General features: G+C 36.0%; 4 protein-coding genes and 2 pseudogenes across 11 annotated transcripts; 3 read left to right on the forward strand and 3 right to left on the reverse strand.

Annotated features, from left to right (window-relative positions):
- The first annotated feature begins 719 nt into the window (after positions 1 to 719).
- LOC111310301 (dehydration-responsive element-binding protein 1D pseudogene) lies at positions 720 to 2,072 on the forward strand (annotated as a pseudogene). Its single transcript, XR_016345131.1, has one exon. The product of XR_016345131.1 is annotated as a dehydration-responsive element-binding protein 1D pseudogene (transcript).
- A 133-nt stretch (positions 2,073 to 2,205) lies between these two features.
- LOC111310290 (uncharacterized) lies at positions 2,206 to 6,428 on the reverse strand. The gene is made up of 5 exons (XM_022909603.2): positions 5,839 to 6,428; positions 5,099 to 5,360; positions 4,756 to 4,952; positions 4,075 to 4,262; positions 2,206 to 2,830 (listed from the first exon to the last, which is right to left on the reverse strand). The coding sequence occupies exons 1-5, from the start codon at positions 5,931 to 5,933 to the stop codon at positions 2,544 to 2,546; spliced, it is 1,029 nt and encodes a 342-aa protein (XP_022765338.2). The 5' UTR covers positions 5,934 to 6,428; the 3' UTR covers positions 2,206 to 2,543.
- Positions 6,429 to 8,472: 2,044 nt separating this feature from the next.
- On the forward strand, positions 8,473 to 16,809 carry ABCB28 (non-intrinsic ABC protein 8). Of its 6 annotated transcripts, none has more exons than XR_002692541.2 (16): positions 8,473 to 8,968; positions 9,133 to 9,320; positions 9,430 to 9,453; positions 9,537 to 9,638; positions 9,930 to 10,020; positions 10,567 to 10,667; positions 13,286 to 13,336; positions 13,453 to 13,581; positions 13,752 to 13,814; positions 13,892 to 14,171; positions 14,617 to 14,765; positions 14,860 to 14,949; positions 15,625 to 15,759; positions 15,840 to 15,911; positions 16,014 to 16,070; positions 16,287 to 16,809. XR_002692541.2 is itself a non-coding variant. In XM_022909631.2 (16 exons), exons 1-16 carry the CDS (start codon positions 8,521 to 8,523, stop codon positions 16,521 to 16,523), a joined length of 2,202 nt encoding a protein of 733 aa, XP_022765366.1. In that variant the 5' UTR covers positions 8,473 to 8,520; the 3' UTR covers positions 16,524 to 16,809. The 6 variants fall into 6 exon arrangements, 4 of the variants coding, with proteins under 4 accessions (XP_022765366.1, XP_022765378.2, XP_089621882.1 ...); XR_016345132.1 differs by having other exon boundaries at positions 15,840 to 15,896; positions 16,014 to 16,213; XM_022909631.2 differs by having other exon boundaries at positions 15,840 to 15,896.
- Positions 16,810 to 16,937: 128 nt separating this feature from the next.
- On the reverse strand, positions 16,938 to 17,570 carry LOC149516769 (uncharacterized; annotated as a pseudogene).
- A 598-nt stretch (positions 17,571 to 18,168) lies between these two features.
- LOC111310321 (calcium-dependent protein kinase 26-like) lies at positions 18,169 to 22,892 on the reverse strand. Of its 2 annotated transcripts, XM_089765758.1 has the most exons (6): positions 22,582 to 22,892; positions 21,923 to 22,040; positions 21,089 to 21,685; positions 20,664 to 20,960; positions 18,919 to 19,317; positions 18,169 to 18,831 (listed from the first exon to the last, which is right to left on the reverse strand). In XM_089765758.1, exons 3-6 carry the CDS (start codon positions 21,675 to 21,677, stop codon positions 18,560 to 18,562), a joined length of 1,557 nt encoding a protein of 518 aa, XP_089621884.1. In that variant the 5' UTR covers positions 21,678 to 21,685; positions 21,923 to 22,040; positions 22,582 to 22,892; the 3' UTR covers positions 18,169 to 18,559. The 2 variants fall into 2 exon arrangements, with proteins under 2 accessions (XP_089621884.1, XP_022765391.1); XM_022909656.2 differs by having other exon boundaries at positions 21,089 to 22,040; positions 22,582 to 22,887.
- Positions 22,893 to 22,944: 52 nt separating this feature from the next.
- LOC111310333 (uncharacterized protein ycf20) lies at positions 22,945 to 24,802 on the forward strand. The gene is made up of 2 exons (XM_022909682.2): positions 22,945 to 23,166; positions 23,923 to 24,802. The coding sequence occupies exon 2, from the start codon at positions 23,973 to 23,975 to the stop codon at positions 24,420 to 24,422; it is 450 nt and encodes a 149-aa protein (XP_022765417.1). The 5' UTR covers positions 22,945 to 23,166; positions 23,923 to 23,972; the 3' UTR covers positions 24,423 to 24,802.
- Positions 24,803 to 25,877: the final 1,075 nt, after the last annotated feature.

Below are 25,877 nucleotides of genomic sequence, written 5' to 3' on the forward strand. Positions count from 1 at the left end.
TGAAATATATTTTGTTATTTTTGTTACAATCATATATACTTTTTTGTTAAAATTTTAAACTTATTATTTTTGTTTTTTTTATATTGCATTTGTTTCTTATAATTATGTTATATTTTATATTATCATATTTAAATTATTATAAAATGCAAATTGATTATAAGTACTAATTTTTTTTATTCATTAATGTCAATTATGAATTAATCATATTCATAAACTTGTATATATAATATAACACGATTTTAGATAACATATCTACTATTATACAGAAAAAAAATCAATCATCAAAAACCTTCATAAAAGAGATTTTTTTTAGTTATTTTTTCGAAGAAGTACGTTTGAAAAGATGATCGTTTACGAAGTCCAAAGGTTAGCAGCCGAAGGAAATAGAGAACAAAATTGCCTCCTCGAAATCAACAGATGATAGTGGAAGCTGACCTTTTGACTCAGACAGGCACAGATACGCTCCCTTAAAAAAAAAAAAAAAAAGTCCAAAACCTGACTAGTCAAATTGTCCGGTTGATCCACAAGTTGCATGAAAACCAGAACAGCTGGCTATGATACTATTTCTACTGCCCAAATCTCTCTGTACAAAGCGTGGATCCCCACCCGTTACCCCACAAAGCCACAGCCTGGATCCTCTTCACTTTCCGTGTTTTATAATCTGTAAAAATTCCCACTTTTAAAACGATCTGCAAAACTTCATATATATACCACCATTTCACACTTTTGATTCACATTCACTCAAAGCAAAAGCTCATCATTTTTCTTGTACTTCCAAATTTCTAAAGTCCAAAAAACAACACTTAAAACTACGTACCCTTCCTTTTCTTAAAAAGTTTTAGTTTAGTTTAGCTTATTCAACTGAAACTTCACTCAAATACTCAAAGTCAAACGTTGCTCAAGTGCTTTAATTTACGGTTTCATTCTTTTTTTTCAAAATGGATTTTTTTGCTCAAGATTACGAGATGGTGGATTCTGGGTCGGTTTCGTCGCCGCTGTCTGATGGTGGAAGTGGAACTGGACGTCCGGCGAATTTTTCCGATGAAGATGTGATGCTAGCTTCTAGTTATCCGAAGAAGCGAGCCGGAAGAAAGAAATTCCAGGAGACTCGACACCCGGTGTTCAGAGGAGTCCGTCGGAGGGACTCCGGGAAGTGGGTTTGTGAAGTGAGGGAGCCTAATAAGAAGTCGAGGATTTGGCTGGGGACTTTTCCCACAGCAGAAATGGCGGCGCGTGCACACGACGTGGCGGCGATTACTCTGAGAGGAAGATCAGCTTGTCTGAACTTCGCGGACTCTGCTTGGAGGCTTACGAAGCCGACTTCTAGTGATCCAAAGGATATCCAGAAGGCGGCAGCAGAGGCAGCGGAGGCTTTTCGACAGGCTGAGCATTCGGATGGGAACTCTGGAGATGATGCGAAGAGAGCTGAAAACACGGAGGTGGGTAAAATGGCAGTGTCAGAAAATGGGTTTTATTTGGACGAGGAGGCGATTTTCGGGACGGAAAGGTTTTTTGCGAACATGGCGGCGGGCATGTTGATGTCACCTCCTCGTTGTGGATATAATGGGGATGAACAAGAATTTGATGCCGCCGATGCTTATGTACCTCTTTGGAGTCATTCAATTTAAATTACCTCAATTTCAGACATTTCAAGTACACACAGGATAAAGTGAGGCTTCTAGTTGGCGAATACCTTTTTTGTCCGTACTTTTGGTTTTTTTTGCTAGTACGGATGTTGTTAGAAGGGAAAAGGATTGATTTTGTGGATGAGAGTCAAAATCTAAAGGAAAACAAGAAGAGTCAAAGCTAATTGTCGGGTAAAATTTGACATGAAGTTAGATATTTTTAACACGTGAGCAGAACTCTGAATATATTTGTTGTAAAATGTTTTTGATCAGTTATGTACATATCTATTTTTAAACAAGATTGCAGTTTGGGGGAAGCTTGTTAATGTATGGATTGCGCTGTAAATAGCCCTTTTTTTTTTGTTGAAGTGAAGTTTGATCCGTTGTCAGCTTAGCCCAAGTATAGTTCGGTTAAATCAAATGAGGCTCTCAGCACGTCGGGCGTTATCTCCTGCTTGTTTTTGAATCATAAAGCTTTAGAGTTTGACTTGTATTCGGTACATCGAACAAGATTCGATGTAAAAACGATCAGAATGCTTACATATGCCATAATTGCTACAGACGACTTGACTAATCCAGCAATGCAAGTAAAACATGCTACTTTAAAGATGACACATAAATTTACATTGAAATTAGATTTGCCTTTGTTGATATACCGATCATCACTAAGGAAAAAAAAAAACGGGAGTCTAAAAAAATGGACTTAAGTTACAGCGAATATCCTTGCGTTGCTAAGAAATTTTCAACCATCAGCAAACAAAATGCGAAAGAGTCTGGCCATGTTAAGCATTCTACAAAAACGCTTAGACACAAAGAGCCATCATGTTTCATGGACAGGTGCGGTTGATCTCGGGTGAGTTCGGTTACTACTTGGTAGATTTCACCATTTGGTTAGTGCATGTGTCCAATGAAGAACGATCACTTCATTTTCTTAAGGAGGGTTGAGGTCCTGAACTCTGCATCATCCCTTACAAAGCTCCAGCAAATGTATGTAAGAGGGATACAAGCAGCATGCCGGACAGCATGAGCATCAACAAAACCCCTATAAGGTGGGAAGTCGTATATCTCAAAGAGCACAGCAAGGCTATCGACCACAATAAATAACCAAACCTTCCAGCGTGATGGATGGCTAGTTACAACAGTCCAAACTCCCCAAATGACAAGTTGAGCTACACCCATGGCCGTACAAACTTTCATATTTAGACCTGCAAACAAACCTGCCTCGTCAGAAAGGAACCAAAATGAACTGATTATTAGCTGAGAATCAACACTACTCTTGATTTAGAAAATAAGTATAAATAGTTATGACAAAAAAGATAAATGATAGGCTGGAAGAGTATTTATGATGAAAGAATAACTGAGCATAAGAGATGGGTTATTGTCCAAGACATGGTAGAAAGAAAGTTCAGGTGACCGACCCCAAATAGCTATTAAGCAACATCACTTTGAATTCAGTCAGCACTTTGGGAGATATCAAACCGAATCAGTGCTTTCACAATCTCAATTTATAATCTACAAAGTTGGAACTATAATGTGGTATAAGTGTCACGGGTCGAAAGTTAAGCTCCGAATCCGCGCAGCTCTGAGATCCGAGCATTCACCCTTCCGGCGTCCCGAATCAGCCTACCTGTCACGGTTCACACCCTTGTGAGGTATTGTCCGCTCTGGCCCCCTTGGCCTTACGGTTTTGTCCTACAAAAGGCGCCTCACAAGGCGGAGATGGTGTGAACTCTTTTATACCCCAGTGACCTTCCTATTATGTTCGATGTGGGATTCAAGACTCCCCCTTAGGTCCATGACATTCTCCCGCACCCAACCTCGTGACGCCCTCGTCACGGAGGCTGATCACCCTGCCTGCCTCCCTTGAGGTGCTTGGCGTGGATCGAACGGTTTAGGGCTGGCTCTGATACCACTTGTCACGGGTCGAGACTTAAGCTCCGAACCCGCGCGGCTCCGGGACCCGGGCATTCACCCTTCCGGCGTCTCGAATCAGCCTACCTGCCACGGTTCACACCCTTGTGACCACCCTGCCTGCCTCTCTTGAGGTGCTTGGCGTGGATCGAACGGTTTAGGGCTGGCTTTGATACCACTTGTCACGGGTCGAGACTTAAGCTCCGAACCCGCGCGGCTCCGGGACCCGGGCATTCATCCTTCCGGCATCTCGAATCAGCCTACCTGCCACAGTTCACACCCTTGTGAGGTATTATCCGCTCTGGCCCCCTGGTCTCACGGTTTTGTCCTATAAAAAACGCCTCATAAGGCGGAGATGGTGTGAACCCTTTTATACTCCAGTGACCTTCCTATTATGTTCGATGTGGGATTCAGGACTCCCCCTTAAGTCTGTGACATAAGTACATAAAATTCTATACAATGCCCAAGTATAGAGGCTAAGTATGATGAACGCTGATAATCTTATTCTGTGGATAGAGGTTAACAAAGAAAGAATTACCATAGTCAAGTTTGTAGAAGTTCAGATACAAGATGTGTGTTGTCACAATTGCAATCAGTGGAGCAGCAACCATGACTCTTGAAGCTTCATCTCTCACATTGAATACTCGTAGTATTGTTAGAATAAGACCGAATCCAACTAATGCAACAGCAGATGAATAATCTAGCTTCTCTGTCAGCTCAACATCTCTACAGTTAATTAAGTTAGAGAACCCGACAGAAGATTAAAAAAAAAAAAGTAGAAAAAAAGCAACAATATTATACTGATTTAAGAATACTCAGCTCAAAAACCAACCATCTGACTTTTTTTTTTTTTCAGAGAAATATTGATTACTTAACCTGTCTTAAATTATGACCAACTCTTCTCCTTTATAGACATTGGAAATTATTGTTGTTAGTGAGTTTGCTACACATGCTATGCTGAGGACATGGTCAAAATATTTTTACTCAAATTACTTCCCAAAGGCATCCAAAAAGGCTTACATGATTAAGAATCTGGCCCGGGCTCTGGTGCAAGAAAATGTCTCCTAATTGATCATGTGCAACTTATCAAGAGTCAACATTCTCTATGTTGTAAAATCAGAAAGGACCATTGAACCCTCTTTTAAATTTACGTTAGAACTACAATAGAATAGATGCCTAAAGATTACTGGTCCAGAGGAATATAAAGAGGATTGCTTACCGACTATGGAAAACAGCACTCCATAACCAGAAGTTCATTGCGAGGATGCCGTAGATGTGCCACAAGCCAGTATATTCATAATAAGTCCTTTTATTAGGCCTCAAAGGCAACTTATAATTCAGAAGGATAAAAAAGGAGAGCCAACCATGAAATTGCATCGCAAGGCTTAGTGCAGAGAATGCTACAGCAACGGGCTCCTAAAAACATACGAATGAGACATCACTAACAAGAACAACGGTAATCTCTGGCAGAAAAAAAACAAAAAAAAACAAAAAAAAAAAACAAGAACAAAAATAAAAATAAAAAAACATAAAAATGATACAAAAGGTGATATACTAAGAACCTGGATCCCATAGACACGTCGAAAAGGCCATTTTCCGTGATATTTGACCGGTTTGTCACCGAGTTTCTCTCTCTGTTCCTCTCTAGCAAGCATACAGTGGTACTGACAATCGGAACGACAGTCCCACTGCTTCCATTTCTGATAAAGGGGCTCTTGTAAATACCATGGCCCATCAATTGGTTTCCCATCAGATGAGAATTTACAGTGTTGAAAGCACCTTTCCCCCACGCACCCACTTTTCTCACACTCATCCAAACAAGCCCTAACAAATGAACAAAACGCATAAGAATAACGGCAACAACCTCATAAGAATCACAATCAAGTTAAATTGTCCTAAAAAGATAAGGTTATCAAAATAACCAAAAAAAAAAAGAAATATTCTAAATGTAGCAATTTCAAACGCCATAAAAGCTGTAATTATCATTTCTTTTATAAAGGAATATTCTTGTTTTAACTTTCATCATTGCAAATTAATCAAAGTAAAATTAAATTTAAACGGCCTAAAGCATAGATTTTGCATCTCAAAATCATTCTACCATTTACTTTTCACCCAAATTTTCCTTCAAAGAGAAGAACTTAAAAGAAAAAAGTAGGTTTTTCTATCAAACAGTACAAACATTTTTAAAAAAAAAAATTAAAGAAGTACAATTTTTGTTACTGAAGCCGCGAATTTTCGTGCGAATAGACCTAAAAGGAGCAAATACATAACAAAGCGAGAGAAGGAAATCGAATGAGCTTACTTGTAAATCGGATCAGTATCACCTTCACTGGCGTCAAGTGAAGGTACGAGAAGGGATAGCGCAAAGAAGAACAGAATCAAACGGTAAAGAGCCATTCGATTCAAGGCAAAAAAAAGTCAACAGGGAAAAAAGTTATTCGTGATTTTTTCTACAGAATAAGTGATTGCTGATTGAGGTTGCAGAGATGACGTGGTAGATTCTGTCCCATGGAATCGAGAAGAGAGAGAAAGAAAGAAAGAGTTCTATTTGAAGAAACGAGTTCAGCTGGTACAACGAACTCAATGGAGGAGAGAGAGGTGAGTAAGTGTTAGGGAGACAAAGAATGAGAGTCCTCGAGTTATGGGTTTTTCTTTTCCCTCTCTCTCTTTTTTTTTATATGGAGAATCGTGACCGTGATGGCGATGGGGGCAGAGACCAGAATCTCGTGAAGAGCTGATCTCAGTAGAGATCCGTCGTAAGAGACACGTGGATATTGATACTGTTTAATTTTACCAAAATGACACCTATTTCATCCTTAACGACGCTAATGCCCCTCGTCGTTGACCACTTTATCCGACGCCGTTTTTTACTATCTTCCAAAGCTTTTGCTTCCACCTGAAAAAACCCGTGTTAGAACCGTTATATTAGTTAGATCTAATAATTTTAGATACCACATTATAATACAATACAAAAATTTATTAAAAAATATATTTTTTTATTTATTTATATTAACATAAATTTTAATATAATATAATTAGTGTTTTATATGTTTTGATATATTTAAATATGTGTAAGATAAAAAAAATATATTTAAATAAAACGTATCATTTGGATACATATTTTATGCATGACACGATATAAAAAACAAGTTTAATTTAATGTTATTATACGAATATACATTTAACATATTTAACACATTTTTTATATTTGTTTTAATTTAAAATAAACATATAAAAATTATTTTAAATTTTAATCTTTTAATTATGATATTTAATTAACTTTTTAATAGCATATAAATATTATTTTAAACATTTAATTATGATATTCATTTAATAATTATTATAAATTATATTTTTATATTAATAATATAAATACAATATAAATATTAATATTAATCATATAAATCATTATTTTATTATTTAATCTTTAGTAGTTTATCATTTTGAATTTGATACAAAAACTAATATAGTTATATCATATATATTAAATACATATTAAATGGGTATCAATTTTTTTTTTATTTTTTTTAATATGCAAGCAATATATAAATTACAAATAATTTACAATTATTTATTATTTTAATAATATTTTTGTATATATTCATGTTAATAGTATTTATTCGTATATATTCATATTAATTGTGTTTATTCGTGTCATGTTTAAACAAATTAATAATATATATATTAATCGTATCATATTACATTTAACATGTATAATAAACATGTCGTGTTTATGTTTAAAATTTAAATTCGTTTTATAATTCATGTTATATTCGTATTTTAATAATTGTTGTTATTACATATGTCAAACATAATATGAGATATGATAAGAAAATACGAATTGTCAGGTCTAATATTAATGAATAATATCTAGAGAGCTTTTAATACACTCTACTGTTAATTCTTTATATTTTATTATTTTTTATTTTTTATAAATAAAATTATTTAATTATCTTTTTCACAAATACAGAATATAGATTTTTGATAAATTTTATAACTTATAAAAAATAAATTTCTAAAAAGTTATAAAATTTATTGGAAATGAATTTCTAAAAAATTATAAAATTTTTTCAATAAATTTTCAGAAAATTGAAAACTAAAAGTTTAAGAAAAATTACAAAAAAGGAGTTTTATTAAAAAATTTTATTAATTAATGTAATAAAAAGTTATTATTAAAAAAATTAAAAAATTTTAAAATTAATAAAAAAATTAATTTTGTTATTTTAATTTAAAAAATAAAACATTATGAGATCTTAAATAAACTAAGGATAAAATAGTAAATGTAATTTTTTATAAATTTAAAATTCATTATTTTTTAATAAATGTATTTTTTTCTTTGTATCAATTATTAAAATTTTATAATAATTTTAACTAAGTTGAATTATTTGAAAAACTCTTTTAATCTATAATAGATTTTTTCAATAAAAATATTAAATTTTAACAAAATTATATAGTATTTAATAATATTATTTGTATAATTTCAAAAGATTTTAACTATCAATATATATCAAATTTGATATTTTTTTATCATCTTTCGTAACATTAAAAAATAAAATATTTAGTTAAAGTCTTATAAGATTTTGCTTTTTTTTTAAAAATTAAAATAATAAAATTAACTTTTTTTATTAAATTTTAAATTTATTAATTTGTAATAATAATTTTTTATTACATCAATTAATAAAAATCTTTAATAAATTTATTTTTTTGTATTTTTATTTAAAATTTTATTTTTTTATGAAATTAGATTTTTAAAAAATTATAAAATTTTTCGAAAATCTATTTTTAATAAATTATAAAATTTGTCAAATATGAATATTGAAAAGTTTATAAAAAAATATAATTAAGTAGTTTTATTTATGAAAAATTTTGAAAAAAAAATTGTAAGGAGAAAAAGTGGGGTGTATTTAAAAACCCACAAATATTAAACCGAGAATTTGGATAAAATTTCTCGAAAAATCAAATTATCTCTCCTTTTTTCCTCTTCATGCCCATGGCAACTGCCTCCGCCTCCACCTCCACCTACACCTCCACCTCTGTACCCGTGTCTCTCCTTCACCAACTCAACTCCACGCGCTTCTCCACTACAACACACTACGCGCGCAAACTCAAACTGAATCGCTCTCAAAATTCTCTTCCCCACCAATCATGTACTTTACCGCTAATTTTACTCCCTACAGCGACGAAATCGAGAAGATTGAAGAACATCTCGAGTTCAGTATCTCGCGCTTATGTTACCGGACCTCCGATCGTGAGCGAGCCCGACCCGAGGATCGACGAGTCGGAGCCGGATAACGAGAAAGCTGAGCCGCCGAACTTGATAAATCGAAGGCTTCTTTGGAGTCTTCTGGTTCGGCACAAGCTAAGAATCATCGTCTCGGTTTTGGCTCTCATTGGCTGTACCTCGTGTACTCTCTCAATGCCGATATTTTCTGGCAAGTAATTTCGGTTAATGTGTGTTTTTGGATAATTGAAATTTATTCAAGTCCAAAAAAAAGCAGATATTAGTCTGCAGCCCTTTACAATTTCTGTTAATGTTAAGTTAAGAAGAAATTAGGAGATTCTTATGCTAATTAATTAAGATTAACGAAATGTACAGGACGATTCTTTGAAGTGCTTATAGGCGCCAGACCAGAGCCGTTATGGAAACTGCTTAGCAAAGTGGGGCTTTTATACTCATTGGAGCCGATTTTCACTGTAGTTTTTGTGGTAAATATGAATACCATATGGGAGAAGGTTATGTCAACACTTCGAGCTCAGATTTTTCGAAGAGTTTTGATTCAAAAGGTGTAACATAACTTACGTTTATCTTTCATCATCTTCTCAATAGATTTGACATTTAAATTATTGTATTATTACTTTTTCTAATTGTATTTTTTTTTCTTTGTATATGCAGGTGGAGTTTTTTGATAGACACAAGGTTTGTGAATCCGAAAGAAAATTGTAATTTTTAAAAATTTTTTAGTTGCTACTTGTCAAAGTCTAGTGTTTTGCCTCTTACAGGTTGGTGAGCTCAGTGGTTTGTTAACATCTGATTTGGGTTATTTGAAAGATGTTGTCAGTGAGAACATTTCAAGGGATCGTGGCTTCAGGGCACTTTCTGAGGCAAGCCACTCTATACTAAAGCAAAAGTGAGCTAGATGTTGTTGCCTAAATTTAAGCATGTAGTAGTTCAAATTATCATTGACTCTGATGGACTTGATTCTTCTTTCACTTGTATTATAGTTAAAAGTTCATGCATTGCAAATAATTTTAGCAGAATTGATTACGTTTTGAACGTATTTATTAGTTGAGACCAGTTGCTTAGAAACATTGTGTTTAGTCACGTGTGATTCTGTAGAAAGGATCATTTATGATTATATTTGTCATTTCATCTGGATTGTTTCATTTTTGTAGGTTGTTGGGACAATATGCATACTTTTTGCTCTATCCCCTCAACTAGCTCCAATTCTGGGTCTGTTGATGCTTTTTGTGTCCATTTCAGTTGGTAAATACATTCTCTTTGTAAATTTTGTTTATTTATCATGTTTGTTCGTTTTTTGAATTTATTCTCTAATCATACAAGTGATGTAGGGTATTGTCTTTATCCTCTTTTATTTGACTTTGTATCATTTAATTCTTATTGGGAATCTTACAGTATCAAGATTCATGGTTGTTTAGGTGTTCCCTTAACCTGAACTTTCTATGTATTGCACAAGAATACATACTAGATAGAACTACTGCCAAAACTTTGTGATACTTCCCTTGTAAAATTTGCTGTGGAAGGTTGGGTTGTCAATGGTTTTGAGCATTTTATGTTGTAGGCTAGTTACAAATTTAGCATTTGCTTATTTCTGCAATTCTCAATTTGTCATGTTTCACAAATATGAATATATACTTTTCTTCCTTAAACCTTTTTTCTCGCGACATCACCTAAATTTATCTGTTAATGATTACCTCATGCTCATTTTACTCCCATTTTGAAATATGTCTCACACTTATGCTTGTTCATGTCTTTTTGTCTGCTTTGATGATGATGATTGATTCTTTCAAGCTATATACAAGAGATCAACTGTACCTGTGTTTAAAGCTCATGGATTGGCCCAAGCATCTATGTCTGACTGTGTAACAGAAACATTTTCTGCAATTCGAACTGTATGTTCTCAAAATGCTCTGTCCATCTACCTACTTATCTGTATTTTGATGGAAATTTGATTTCCTTGAACTCCAAAATCAGACAAAGTCAATCACTTGATGATATCTTTGTGCAAGTTTTTGTGGGGAAAATCGTCTTTTTTTTTTTTTTATTGAAATCAGAAAAATACTGAGAATAAATAGAGAGATCTCACATGAGAAATCTCAAACCTCACTAGAAATTAAGAACTACTCAAACAGAAAAATAAATCTAATGACTCCCCCAATATTTGAACATGAAATTTAAATTTATTACCATAAAACCTAAATTCAAGAAAACCTAACTAAAAAATTCTCTAACTTTTCCTCACTCCCCCCTAAGTTGGAGCATAGATATCTATCATGCCCAACTTGCTGATTAGATGCTAAAAGTTGGGTTTCACGAGTCCCTTGGTTAAAATGTCTGCTAACTGCTGTGTGGTTGGAACAAATGGTAGAAAAATAACACCAGTCTCAGGTTTCTTCTTTATGAAGTGTAGGTCGCTACATATTTGGTGCTATCATGTTGTACTGGGTTATGAGCAATGCTGATTTCTGCTTGGTTATCACATTACAGTTTCATGGGACGCCTGACAGATTTCCTTAGCTCCTCTAGAACTCAGTTTAACAACAATACTTCACTTATTCCATGTGCCATTGCTCTGAACTCCGCTTCAGTACTGCTTTGGACGACAACACTTTTTTTTGCTTCACTAAGTAACCAGATTACCCCAAACAAAGGTGCAGTACCCTGAGGTGGATATTCTATCTATGACAGATCCGACCCAGTCTGCATCAGTATAAACTTCAATGCACCGCTGTACATTCTTCCTGAAGAATAACCCTTTTCTAGGTATGCTTTTTAAATACCTCAGAATCCTATAGATGGCTTCAATATACTTTTCATATGGGGCGTGCATAAACTGACACACCATGCTAACAGCAAAAGCAATATCTGGTCATGTTTGGGGTAAGTAGATTAACTTGCCCACCAATCTTTGGTATCTTGCTGTATCCACAGGAACTCCCTCCCTTTTTTTTTTTTCCGAGCTTCATGTTGGGATCCATGGGATTATATAAGGACCTACAACCTTTCATTTCTGCCTCTTTCAAAAGCTTTGTTATGTATTTTCGTTGAGATACAACAATCCCTTTCTTGGAACGTGCCACTTCCATACCAATAAAAAATCCCATCGACCCAAGATCTTTACTCTCAAACTCTGAAGCTAGACTTATCTTTAACATGTCCATCTCTATTGCATCATCACCCGTGAGAATGATGTCATCTACATAGACTATCAGAACTGCAATCTTCCCTTTGGCTGAAAACTTCATGAACATAGTGTGATCTGTTTGTCCTTGAAGATAGCCTTGCCTTTTGACTGATCAAGTAAACTTCTCAAATTGTGCTCTAGGAGATTGCTTAAGTCCATACAAGGATTTCTTTAGTTTGCGCACCTTGGAACTGAACCTTTTTTCAAAGCCAGGAGGGGAATCCATGTCTACCTCTTCCTTTATATCACCATTGAGAAAAGCATTTTTAACATCAAGTTGCTGCAGAGGTCAATCCAAATTGGCAGCAATTGACAAGAGCTATCTTATTTTATTCAGCTTTGCAGTCGGTGCAAATCTTTTTGAGTAACGAATGCCATATGTCTAAGGGAGACCATTGGCTTCCGACTGAGCCTTATATCTTTCCAATGAGCCATCTGAGTTGAATTTGATTGTAAACACCCACTTGCAGCCAACAGTAGACTTCTCTTCCAGTAAGGTCACTACCTCCCAAGTTTTGTTCTTCTCAAGAGTCCTTATTTCTTCAAAGACAGCTTCCTTCCACATAGGGACATTGAAAGCAACCTGTACATTCTTGGGAATTCCTACATTGGAGAGTTGTGAGGTGAAAGCAACGAGGGATGATGGTAGACGTTCACAGGATACAAAATTGGACATTAGATATTTAATACAAGATCTAAAACCCTTTTGATAGGTAATAGGAATATCAAGATGACCAAGTGACTCATACTGTGATAAGGAACAAGGAGGACCCAACTCGGGAAGAGTTTTACCTGACTCATGATCTGAATGCTGATTTGTTCAACAGATTCATGACATTGCTGCAAACTGGAGTTATCCTTTCCTTGAATGTTGTTCTTCATTGAGTACACAATACCCTTAAAAACTTTTCCATTTGATTTATTTCCAGCATCTATTCCCCTTGTGAATTTGATCAGTTAATGGCATTAAGGTTGGCTGTCCTATGGTTTCAATACCTGAAATATCAGTTTCCAAGGCTTTGATATGATAAAAATTTTTTGTGGGAAAATTATCTTTTTTCATTTGATTGAAATCAGAAAATTACTGAGAATAAATTGAGAGAGATCTCACACGAGAATCTCAACTTCCCTGGAGATACAAATCTAACAACTCCCCCAATATTCCAATATGAAATTGGAATTTATTATCTGAAAAACTAACAAATTCCGAAAACCTAACTAAGAAATTCCCTAACTTTTCCTCACTTTGTTTTACATTTGGACAAATGTGCAAATAAAAGCTTTGATGTCGGTTTGATGATTTAATAATAACTTTGGTTGTCATAGGTAAGATCCTTTGGTGGGGAAAAGCATCAAATGTTAATGTTTGGTAGCCAGGTAAGATATTGTACATTGGCTCTTTTATATAATTACTAAAGCTTTTAGTGGCTCTACATAATTTTTCTTGCAAGTTCTTTGGTGCACTTAACGTTGATTTTCAAGGGTTTTGGCAGGTTCTTGCATATCAGAAAAGTGGTATAAAGCTAGGCACTTTCAAGTCCATAAATGAATCTTTGACCAGGGTTGCTGTCTATATTTCTTTACTCGCCTTATACTGCCTTGGAGGAAGCAAAGTGAAGGCGGTGTGCATTTCAATCTTTGGATACCCATTCTCTTAACTATCTTAAATATTCTCGTACTTCAGTTTTACCTTACATCCTTGTGCTAATTTCCTGTGGCTTTAACCATTTTCCTCTGAGCTTATTATTTTTCATTTTTCATGCTAAATCTCTCTCTAATATGCTTATTGTAGGGTGAACTGTCTGTTGGAACTGTGGCTTCATTCATCGGATACACTTTTACTTTAACCTTTGCTGTGAGTTCCGTTTCATTCTCTGCACTCCCTTATATTTGCACCTTTTGATATGTGCTGCGTGATAATGCTTATATCAGGTTCAAGGGCTGGTTAATACATTTGGAGACCTTCGGGGAACTTTTGCTGCTGTTGAGAGGATTAACTCTGTTATATCTGGAGCAGAAATTGATGAAGCCCTTGCTTATGGTTTAGAAAAAGAAATTCAGAAAAAAGAAGTTGGTGATGAAAATATCAAATTGTTCATCTCTAATGGTGCTTTTGAGAAAAGTCAACAATTAAATTCACATTACATGTCGGCACTGAAGTCAGCAAGCAATGTGGGAAGATTAGCTTGGTCAGGCGATGTTTGTCTTGAAGGTATATCAAATGCAGTCTGCTTAATTTCTACGAGGCACTCTTCTATTTTTCAAAGATTTGTATCTTCTTATTTGGCTTAACTTTAAGCTACTTCCCATCCCCAAGATAAAATTTTTTTCAGTTTTCAAAGTGAAAAGGAAGTTTTTGGTAAGAGGCAAGCTTCATGCATATGATCTTACTTTATTTTCGCAATAAGCTCCTTCTAAACAACTTAGACATTTTATGAAGCTTAGATTTAAAGCAGAAGGTTAACTTTTGAAGTAAAATCTTTCTTTCTCTCTCTCTCTCTCTCTCTCTCTCTCTCTCTCTCTCTCTCTCTCTCTCTCTTCTTTTGTACTTAAATCAGCTTTGTGCAAGTCCTGCAGGTAAATTTAATTTTGGAACAATGATCAAAGATTCATAAAATATCGTACTGCACCAACTAGTGTGCTTATTTGTCCTACAGATGTACATTTTTCTTATCCTTTAAGACCTGATGTGGAAATTCTTAATGGTCTTAATTTAACTCTAAAATGTGGAACTGTGACCGCTCTGGTGGGCTCAAGTGGTGCAGGCAAAAGTACAATAGTACAGCTATTGGCACGCTTCTATGAGGTTTGAAAGAAAATTGTATTGGTTGGCTTCTATTTCCCTTGCCATAGCATTATGAGACCTGACTATGCAAACAATTGATGTTTTGTTCTTGCAGCCAACCAGTGGTTGTATAACAGTTGCTGGAGAGGATGTTCGAACATTTGACAAGAGTGAATGGGCTCGTGTTATTTCAATAGTGAATCAAGTATATATTTAAATCTTCACACCTAAATAGTTATTTAGCCCTTACATACGAAGGCATGGTACTCCCAGAGTAAAATTCTCCTGCCTTCTGAACCTCAGCATGATCAATCAACTGACCTGGTCAACTTGCTTTATAAGCCAACCTTTCAACTCATTCTTAGGATAATGCTTGTACAGGTTAGAAAGCAAAACACTACGGTCAATAGTGCCCCGGATATTCTTTGACTGGTATGAATAGCATTCTTTGACTTAGTTTGTTATTCTGTTGACAAAGAGGAAATGATCACAAGTTTGTCCCAACCAGAATAGACAATGGACTCCGGGCTGCTGCCATGCTTATATGGACATATTTAATGCTGTAGTGTGTTTATTTAGATTGCAAAAGTTTACAGAAGCATTTTATGCAAACCTAGCAACATTCATGTACTGCCACTGCTGAATTTTTTTGTTGTTAATTAGGTGGATTGAATTCATAGCATTTTCGTGCTGGATTGATTCAGATGGCTTTGTAGGTTTAAGGAATAGGTTGAATTTAGTTGGTTAATCTTGAATGTGATATAAAACTTGTATAACTGAAAACAAGTTGCAGAATGTGCTGATTATTCTTAATGTTTAAGGAATTGCTTTATCTGACATTTTACTATTTCTCAATGTTGATATGGATAAAATGACTCAGGAACCTGTTCTATTTTCGGTCTCTGTTGGAGAAAATATTGCATATGGGCTTCCTGATGATGATGTATCCAAGGATGACATTATTAAGGCAGCAAAAGCTGCAAATGCTCATGAATTTATAATTTCTCTTCCACAGGTTTGTTGATTTGATCTATGCATCTGTCTTAGTTTTGCAAAGAATTTTTATTTTCTGCTAATTTTTTGTTTGATTGAAAGGGCTATGACACACTGGTTGGTGAGCGTGGAGGCTTGCTGAGTGGAGGACAGAGGCAGGTAATGTATTAAGAGGTCAGATAGACATGCATGGTGCCGGTGCATTCTTAGATTATGTATGTATGAATGAGAGGGAAGGTTGGAAATGCTGATCGATTCTTATTTTTTAATCTTCAGAGAATTGCTATTGCAAGAGCTCTCCTCAAGAATGCTCCTATCCTGGTCCTTGATGAGGTGATGTATTTCATCGCCTTGTGCATCTGCACATTCTCTCCATACTGATCATTCTCAGCCTGATTCAAGACATGAAGCCTGAGCATTACAATGCCAGGTCCTATATGTCTTCATGAAGGCTTGCTTGATTATATTTTGAGATGGTAGTGAACTCCTTTTCCATTTACTTAAGCATAAATATTTAAATGCATACTTATTATTATGTTGTTGCTGCAGGCAACAAGTGCTTTAGATGCAGTTAGTGAGCGCCTGGTCCAGGATGCGTTAAATCATCTAATGAAAGGGAGAACAACCTTAGTTATTGCTCATAGATTAAGCACAGTTCAGAATGCCCATCAAATTGCTCTTTGTTCCAACGGCCAGATAGCAGAGCTGGGGACCCATTATGAATTGCTGGCTAGGAAGGGGCATTATGCTTCATTGGTTGACACCCAAAGGCTGGCATTTGAATAATATTGAATTCCATAGATATCATTTCCCAAACGATGAAGATTAAAGAAAGGATGAAGATGCTGTCTATAACTATTTGAATGACCAAAAATGCGAGTAGCATCTTTGACTTTCACTAGTGCCATTCATTTTTGCTGTAACCTTGATTTTGCTCGAGCTAGACAACTCAGTCATGGAGGGTTATGGAGATGAGTTGGCAAAGTTCAACTGACCTGACCTTCCATAGCTGTTTGACACAAATTGTATTTTTTTTCCCAAAGTGAAATTTGATAAAAAATTGGATAACAAATGGATCATTTTGTTATTTTTGTTATATTTTTATTATATTTTTTTTCTAATTAGTTTACACAAATCAGGGAAGGTTCCAAGTAACCCTTGAGCCTCTTTGAGCATTGTATAATTTTTTTTTAAAGAAAATTTAAAAAATTATGAGAAATGCTCTTATATTTTTATATATTAATGAATGACATTGCAACAAGTAACAACATTATTTTCTGCAGTGAAAGTTGCATGCTTTCAGGAAGAATTGGGTAAGGTGACGACAGCATTCAGTTTGGATAGGCATTCAGTTGGAAGACTGAAAGAATTCACGAAAATATCATCAATAGGATCAAGGGATGCTATCGCAACAAATTTGCAATTCTCTATATCCAACCTCTCTCCTCTTCCACGTCTAATCTTTCCTTTCTGATTCCTCAGCAGTTAAAACTCTCTTCACCAGCAATGGCAGTGCTTTGTAAATACTCCCAACAGAGAAGCAGAATTTGGCCAAGAATTCCAGATCAACCTAAAAAAGCAAATGCAAGATACAATCCCAATTATTTAAACATATATAGCTTACCTTGCCAGATTCTTGGTTGATGTTCCCTTTAACGAGTCGAGGAAAAATGTCAATCTTCAAAAACGGTGGCAATGGGGCAATCCAAGGAACTTGGTTGTTGCACTTGTCAGTGGTGGAATATACAGTGTTTTAAGGTCAAAATTAACTGAAAGTTCATTGCCATCTGTGAGCAATTTGTAACAGTTCCAGTTCCTGTTCCCCCTTGTGCATTAAGTCAGGATATCTGGAAAATCCCAAGCTTGAAAGCTCTCAGGGTCTTGAAGCTAACACTGTAGACATTCGTCTTTGGCAGTTGGGTTTCAATGGATTTGGTCGTGGTGGAAACGGTTTCGCCTTTGTTTGGTGCATATAAGAAGAGAAGCCAAGACTGTAGCACACATTTTTGCAGTAGAATCATGATCAGCTAATCCATGTGGAATAACCAAAAGCACTAATTATTTTGTTCTAATGGATGCAGCATACCAAAATATGAGGCTGGTTTTTGCTGGAGAGTTAAGTCCATGTCTTTAACAGTGGAAAAATCATGGCGTCGGGTGAAATTTCGTCGGTTTGATGCATTATGGTCATTTGTGAAGCAAATTGGCTCCGAATTCAACGTTTACATTTTCAAAATCTACGACCAGTGGGAAGATGAAGATTTGACAGAGCCAATGTCAGTTGCTGAAACATTCAGAGCCAACGCCACTTTTCATGCTTTGTTTCTTTTCCTTTTTCTTAATCTATCTATTTTTAAAGTACCTTCATTGGTATCCACAACTTCGATGGATTAACTTGAATATGAGCATTAAAATGATGGCACCCATATCCTACTTAATGACAAAAAATCAACAGGGCACTCATAGAACACAAGGGGAAGGGATACACAACATTACACTTGCTGTTACTTGTACAATGCCAAAATATGAAACCTGGAAAACTTCATATCATTCCTTTATACACGAAGAAAAACCCCAGCCCAGGCACAACTTGTTACTCCCTACCTGCCAAGTATCTACCAGTGAAAAAGCTAGAAGCAGCACTCCAAGTGACATACCTCTCAATATCACTCACTTCAAGGAGGTGCTAAGCACCGGGAATCAGAAACATGGGCACAAAACACTACCCAATACAAGAATTAGCCATAAAACCTTTTACATAGAAATGCAGTTTCTGCAAATGTTTACCTCAATCAGAACTATCCTGATTCCAAACTGACAGCTCAACACACAAGAGATAACCTGAGGGATGTAGCAGTTGGAAGATTTGTGCATGATGCCCATCGGATAACTGATTCAGACACCATGAAATCAAGTGGTTCTCGCTCACCATGACCAATGGTGCGGTTCCTCTTGCTGTGAAAGGCCAATATCCTAGACCCACTTGATCCCCCTGTCCTTCTAAATTCAGCTGTCTTGTTTTCCATTTCTCTTGCCTCGGGCCCACAGCATGGAGAAGAATCTGGAAACTTGAGCAACTTATCCAAGCCTGCATCTGCAAGATGATGCAAGACATAGTTTCAGAAACCAATGCATGAGAGCAAATATTAATAAGATTTGTAAGATGGTTAATAAAAGTTACCTCCATGAATTCTGTCCGTTCCAGTAATGTTGGTTGAGAAATCTAATTTGCAGTTCTCTTGTTCAACCACAGAACCAGGACTGAAGAATGCGAAGCTTGGCATTGAGGGAATGGGAGAAGAAAATTCTAAGCCATCAGAATTACTGCTGCGGAAAGAAAATCCACCCAATTCAAAGCAAGGTGTAGATGGCTCCACCAAGAAAGAAGAAAATGTCGTTCTGCATGTTAGTGCAGGTGACTGAACATCATTAATGATTGGCAATCCAGCACCAAAGCTGATATCTTGATCCCTAGACAAAGAGAATGAGCCACTACCAAATTCCCACTCTCCACAACTTTTGTATACAAGCTCACCTGATTCTTCATAACTTGATTCATCATTCTTCATCCATATATGATCTGAAAAGAGATGATTCAAAGTTAAGCTTCTTAAGAAGGGGGATATTCCAGTAACAGGAAAGAAAGGGAGACTCTGAAGTAACTTCTTGGGGCCTAGTGGCCTATCTATACCAATCAACCAAGCTGGTAGCTTTATTCAATTTAATAAATCTAGCACAGAAGCTGCTGGAATTTCACGAATTATGAATATGGTAAATACACAATCCCAATATGAATTGTGTTGAGAAATTACAAAGTCCATTAATGCAGCAGCCTTCTTCCATACATAACATTAAGAGAAGGGGCCTATTTGAACAGTCTTGGAGCATGATCATAACGGATGATGTTATACAGAAAGTGTAATTACACTTACCATCAGCTTATATGAATTAGGAAAAGAATTTTGATTTCCTGCCTAACATACATCATCTCGATTTGGTTCCTTTGAACTGCACAAATCCCTATATTACAAAGGTTTAACTGGAGATCGAAGATGTTATTAAAGCTGAGACATTTAGCTTCTCTTTTCATTCAGCAGCATGAGAGGCTTGAGGTTTAGAAGACTCATGGGAATATCTATAGGGCTGCATTTGTGTGGGAGGAAATCAGGCACAAACAAGGAAAGTTTGACTGGCACAAGCTAATCTGGTTCCAGTTATATATTCCGGAGACATGCTCTGATTTTATGCATGGCTATACTTGACAGGCTGCCAACAAGAAGCAGGCTTAGCTGTTGGGGGCAGGTGGACACTGTAAATTGCCTTTTTTGCAATGGAGTGGAGACCATAGATTACATATTTTTCACGTATGAGTATCCAAAGCAGGTATGGAAAGAAGTTCTACTTGCTTGCAGCATAAACAGGAGGGTTGGAGATTGGCACACTGAGCTGCAATGGGTTAGGGAGAGGCTCAAGGGAAGAATCATTTCAGTCATACTAAGATTGGCAATGTGTGCATGCATCTAGCATCTTTGGAGGGAAAGCAAGATTACATGGAAGAAAGAACAGCTCAGTTAATTCACTCTAAGTTTTTATTGTGAAAGTCATTAAATTTAGACTATCTGGTCTAAGAAATATAGCTGGGAACCAAGTAAACAAGGATCTTTGTAAGGCTTGGGGGCTGGATGGTTCTATATTTGTACTTGGATCTCTACGCTTGCAGTTGTACGTTATGTAGCAGCTTATACTGCTTCTTTGGACAAATACAAATTTTACTTGTCCAAAAGAAAGAAAGATATAGAATTTTCATTATACATATTTCCATTTACTTTAATAGCCACAAATAATAGATGATTAAACTACTATTTTAACACCATCTGCATGCCCCAATAAATTAATGATGAGAGTTTGCAGGAATTTCCAACCTACCTAAAACCTGAAGAGCAGTAAGCCTTTGAAAAGGATCTGTATTGAGCATTCCCCTGACTAAATTCTTTGCAGAATCAGAAATGCGATCCCAAGGATCTGACGGGAACTGCAGATCAGCTGCCCTCACAGCATCAAATATTCGTGACTTGGTCTTACCCCAAAATGGTGGTGTTCCACTAAGAAGTATGTACAGAATCACCCCAGCGCTCCAAACATCAGCAGCCTGATTATATCCCCCAGCCAAAACCTCAGGTGCTATATAAAATGGACTCCCAACAGTCCCACGCAAACACTGCCCTGTTGGTGACATACGTCAAAATAGTTAAAAAAACATAAGGACCTCACAATTTTTGAGGAATCAAGCAAGCGCTGTGAGAAAAATGTTCTTGGTTAGAGAAAGGGAAAGAAGAAGCGTATAACTCTACCAGGCTCAATATACGTTGCAAGACCAAAATCTGCTAGTTTGATTGGTGATGATGATGCTTTTGTAGCTAAGAGGATATTCTCTGGCTTTAAATCTCTATGAACAATACCAATTTCATGACAATAGAGGACCACTTGCATCAGATGCCTGAAGAGAACTCTTGCCTCTACTTCATAGAAACGCCCATACTTCTCTAAACGGTGGAAAAGCTCCCCTCCTGCACAAAGCTCCATCACCAAATGAACATAGTCCTCGTCCTCATAAACAGCCTTTAGATCTACAACATTTGGATGCCCTGATAACCTAGTCATTATTTCAATTTCAAGCTTGACACACCGTGCATCATCAGAGGTTACCAATCTATCTTTAGATATGGATTTGCATGCCAGCACCTCTCTGGTCAACTTATCTGAGCACAACCTAATAACACCAAATTGACCCCATCCCAATTGCTCTCCAAGAATGTATCGATCTTTCAAATTTGCAGTCTGCTCAGTCTCCAAAATGGTTTCACTCAAGCTTGCAACTTTGTAGCAATTACATGGCTGTTTTGGCGTTTCTCTGATGCTGTTGCTCTTGGCAACAGCCATAATGCGTTCTAGCCGTACAACCAATCCAAAAATGATTAAGAATCTCAGTTTATTACCCTATGTTTTATGAGGCTTGTAGTAACTTAGCCTCCCAAAAAAACAAGCTAGTCAAATTTTTAGGTCAAAATTTTGATTTATATAATTTTCTATTCACATAACTCTTCACCAAATCCATACTTGAGGTCAAGACTCCTAAAACATAAGACTTTCATGGCAAGTTGTTGAACTCTGATAGCAACACTCACCGTGAAGAATACGATACCAGAAATCATAACAACATGATATTAAAATGTGAACAGTGAGCCCAAAACATCATAATGCACAGCTGAGGATTCATCTTGGTTCTCATCAGTTTGGCGGGATCTGTAAATAAATTGAAATTATCAGCTTTTAATAAAGCACTTTAATTCAGCTCCCAAAATATGCATTCGTTGTGGATTACATTGGAAATTATAATGCCAGCCAAGTCAAATTTGGGGAAAACCTCATATAAAATACATCAATACGTTTTGTTAGCTCAACAAACTTTAATCGAAGCTCAAAGAAGAAATGAATCATATTCTAACATCAAATAAGAAAACAAACTTTATCGTACCAAAACTTCGACAAAGAAAAAGATCACCCACTGAAAACCCTAATCACCTAAAAGACCCAGCCATTGCAACCCAAATCAACTCAACTACTCAAAAGCACCAATACCCCATCAGTTAAAAAGGCAGTAAATAACAAAACAAACGCAAAATTCAACCCAAACCCATCAAAATTTACCTCAAAACAAAGCACCCCCAGACCCAAAATCTTCCTTTCCCACAAAGAAAGAAACCAAAACCCACTTTTCAAATTCAAACTTCCAAAAAAATCAAATAATAAAAACACCACAAAAATTATAGAAAGAGAAACAAACCTGGCTAGAGAGAGAGAGAGAGCACCACAGAAGAAGAAGAAGAAGAAGTCCGTTGGAGCAGTGATAGAAAGCTCCCCCCAAGACAGACCTCTCTCTGTGGGCTCTTCTTTTTGATCTCTTCTTTTCTAGGTTTGTTTTTGAGGAAATTAAGAAAAAAAGGAAAGAAAAAGGATGAAGAGTTGAAAACAAGGCTTTGAGGCTGAGGTATCGCTGTTGGGTACTTTTGTTTTGTTTTGTTTTGTCTTTTTTTTTTTTTTTTTCTTTGAAATGGAAAGAGAAACTCTCTCTCCTCGGACTCGAAGCTTCAGTTTAATTCAGTTTAGTTATATATTATATAATATATGTTTTTTTTTACTAAAACGTGAATTTATGTCCAAGTCCCGTTAAACGGCTAATTGACTTCCACAACCCGAAACGTTTCATAATTTTTTTGTCCAAGAGGTATTCGACAACGTTTTTCGCCTCTAAATCCTATCCAATACCCCGTCACCAATTTCACTCCAAAGAAAAATCCTCTCTACATTTCTAAAAGGAGCCATATTTGCGACGATGGAGCTGGTCAATCTTCTGGGTTTCGGTTCATAGGTAAATACGCTTTAACCATGGCTTAGTTAATCATATGAAGGTCTTAAAGTATGCATTTTTTTTTATAATCTAAGTTAGTTGCATAAGATTGGCATTGAATTTTGTGGAAATGGGGATTTTGGTTTTTGTTCTTTTATTGTTGATTATTGCTGGAAAGTTTGTTCAAGCGAAGTGCATTAGCTGCTGTATTGCCCAATTTTGCTTCAAGAACAGATTTTTTTTATTAAGCTCAGATTTAAATTGGCTCAAGTTGGGTAGTAGAAGGGTCTAGATGAGATTTGAGTTATGGGTTTTGTCCTTGACTTTGTTGTTTATTATTTGTTGGAGAAGAAATTAATTGAAATTTTCCAATGTAGGCTGAAAGTATTTTGTAGTTAGACCAGTATTTGTTTCACTTACTTACGAGTTATGAGTTGAAAAGGAAAAAAGAGTTAAAGGATTATATGAAGGATAACATTTTTTTGGCCTAGAGTTGAATTGGGCTGCTCCTAATGCCTGAAGGGTCTCATTAGATGTGAACACAACTATGCATTACATTGCAATGCCATTGATTGTCCAGCTGAACCACGTATGTCGATGGATGCTTGCAGACCACTCAGTCAATGGCTGCTTTTGTTGAAAATGATACAAAATTCTATTATTTCATTATTATACAAAAAATACAGTATATACACAATTTCCTCTTTCTTTTTTTACTAATTTCATTCTCGTTCAAGAGGTTCACCTTCAACTTTTTCCTCTACCTGTTTTTGTCAGGAGAGGCATTCTGATTGACAAATTTTGATGAAGAATTTATAACATCACTTATGAGTTTGACATCTGCAAGCCTCCTCAAATTTGGTTTGAGTCCTCAAACCAAACTTTCATATAGAAAGTCATTCATTTCACGATCATCATCTGGGTTTCTTAACATCAGGGCTGTGCAAGAGAATGGAGGTCCTCGTAGACTGGTTGACATCATAAGGCTTGTGCCAGATATCTCTAGGAATTACTTTCGAAGTCCCTCTCGAAGGGCACTTTTTGGTGGAATTTCCTTGCTGGGAGGTTTTTATGTTGCACAAACAATCTCCCTGTCCTTTGGAGCTTTAGGTGTCAATGATGTTATTGCAGCAGTATTATGTGTGCTCCTGACTGAGTATGTGACAAGGTTTTATTACAGCCGTCCAAAGGTAACCTTCCCCCTTGCTCTTCTCAACAATTTCAAGATGGGTTTCACCTATGGACTCTTCATTGATGCTTTTAAGCTTGCCAGTTGATTATATCCAGTTGTCTTGATACTTGTGATGGTCATTAATTCGTAGTATTAAGTTTTTAAACCTCTCAGTGTTCCTATAATGTATATTTTCTACCATACCTTTTGCCCTAATCTTTTGTCACATCCTCTTTTTCCCGTGTTATTATTACCTATTTATTTTCTTCCTTCTAATTTGCTCCAAGTGCCTCTATGCTTCTTTTTTGTTGCTGTAAGTATGTAAACTCTCTTCTGTCTACATGTTGCTGAAGCAAGCAATCAGACCAAAAGTTTTGATGTATTATCCTAATTGTTATGTTGTAAAGCTATTAACTTGGTGATCCAGACATGTCTCTCCCCATTGTAACTTTTGTACTGAATTGGATGTGGCCTTTTGCTTTTTCATTTACTTACCTGGAGAAACTGCAGTAGTAGTTCTGCAGTTGCTGATTTGTATTGGTGCGTGCAATTCCACATCCTTTCTTTTCTTGAAACTGTTAAAGATGAAGCTTATATAAAGATATATACCATTGGAGGCACAAAATGCTTATGGACAGTGCCTGCTTAATAGTTCTATGAGGTGGTGGTTTCGAATAAACATTCCAGTTAGCTTTGCCTGTGCCTATGAATATTGTAAGGTTCCTTTTAATTAATCATGTATCTCAGTTCCCAAAAGGACATTTTTCTATGCCATGCCCTATTTATAACAATTGTATACATGCTATGACCAACCGTGTTGCAATATATGCTGTTGATCTTGAGGTAGCCCCTCACTCAAGTCCCTCATCCTAATCTTCCCCAAGAGACGAACTTGGATGGTCATTGACTGGTCCTTTAGTTACACCGTCTTCTTAAAGGTGCTCGCTCTTTAATTTCTCGGGCAGCAGTACCTCAGTGAAAGATTCCAAGATGGATTGCATATCCTTGTCTCTCGTACATAGCATGCTGGGCAATATTATGTGAACTTGAAACATAGATACTAATGGAAGATGGTGCTCAAAACTGCTTTATTAGTATGTATGTTTCCATGAATTGTCTACCAGAATAAGAATATCCGGAATGCTTGGTTCTTCTTTCGTCCTACTTGGCTGGGTGGGAGAGCTTTTCTGATCACCTCTTCACTGCTAAGTAGATAGAATTGAAAAAGAGAAGGAAATTTGATAATAAAACCAATAGAGATATAAACGAAACCGTTTCTGTAATAGCCTGTAGCCTGTATAGCCTGTATCGGAGATATCAAATTCGTCAATCTACTAAGATGATTTTTGCATGTTTTAAAACAAGTTCTTTGGAGTTGTTGCCTCTAAAAAAACCCCAATTCTAGTTTTGCTGGTATTATTTCAATGGTGGTTTACATGGTTCATGAATTACTGCACAATCATTAAACCTGTTTTTTTGTTTTTCAGAAAAAAAAAAAAAAAAAAAAGCAAGAGAAGGGTTTCTCTCCAATAAGTCGCAATTTATGGATCGTGTAATAAGA

The sequence above is a fragment of the Durio zibethinus genome, chromosome 9 (assembly GCF_047325235.1).
Source record: "Durio zibethinus cultivar Kanyao isolate XHJ-2024 chromosome 9, ASM4732523v1, whole genome shotgun sequence".
Classification (NCBI taxonomy): Eukaryota; Viridiplantae; Streptophyta; class Magnoliopsida; order Malvales; family Malvaceae; genus Durio; species Durio zibethinus.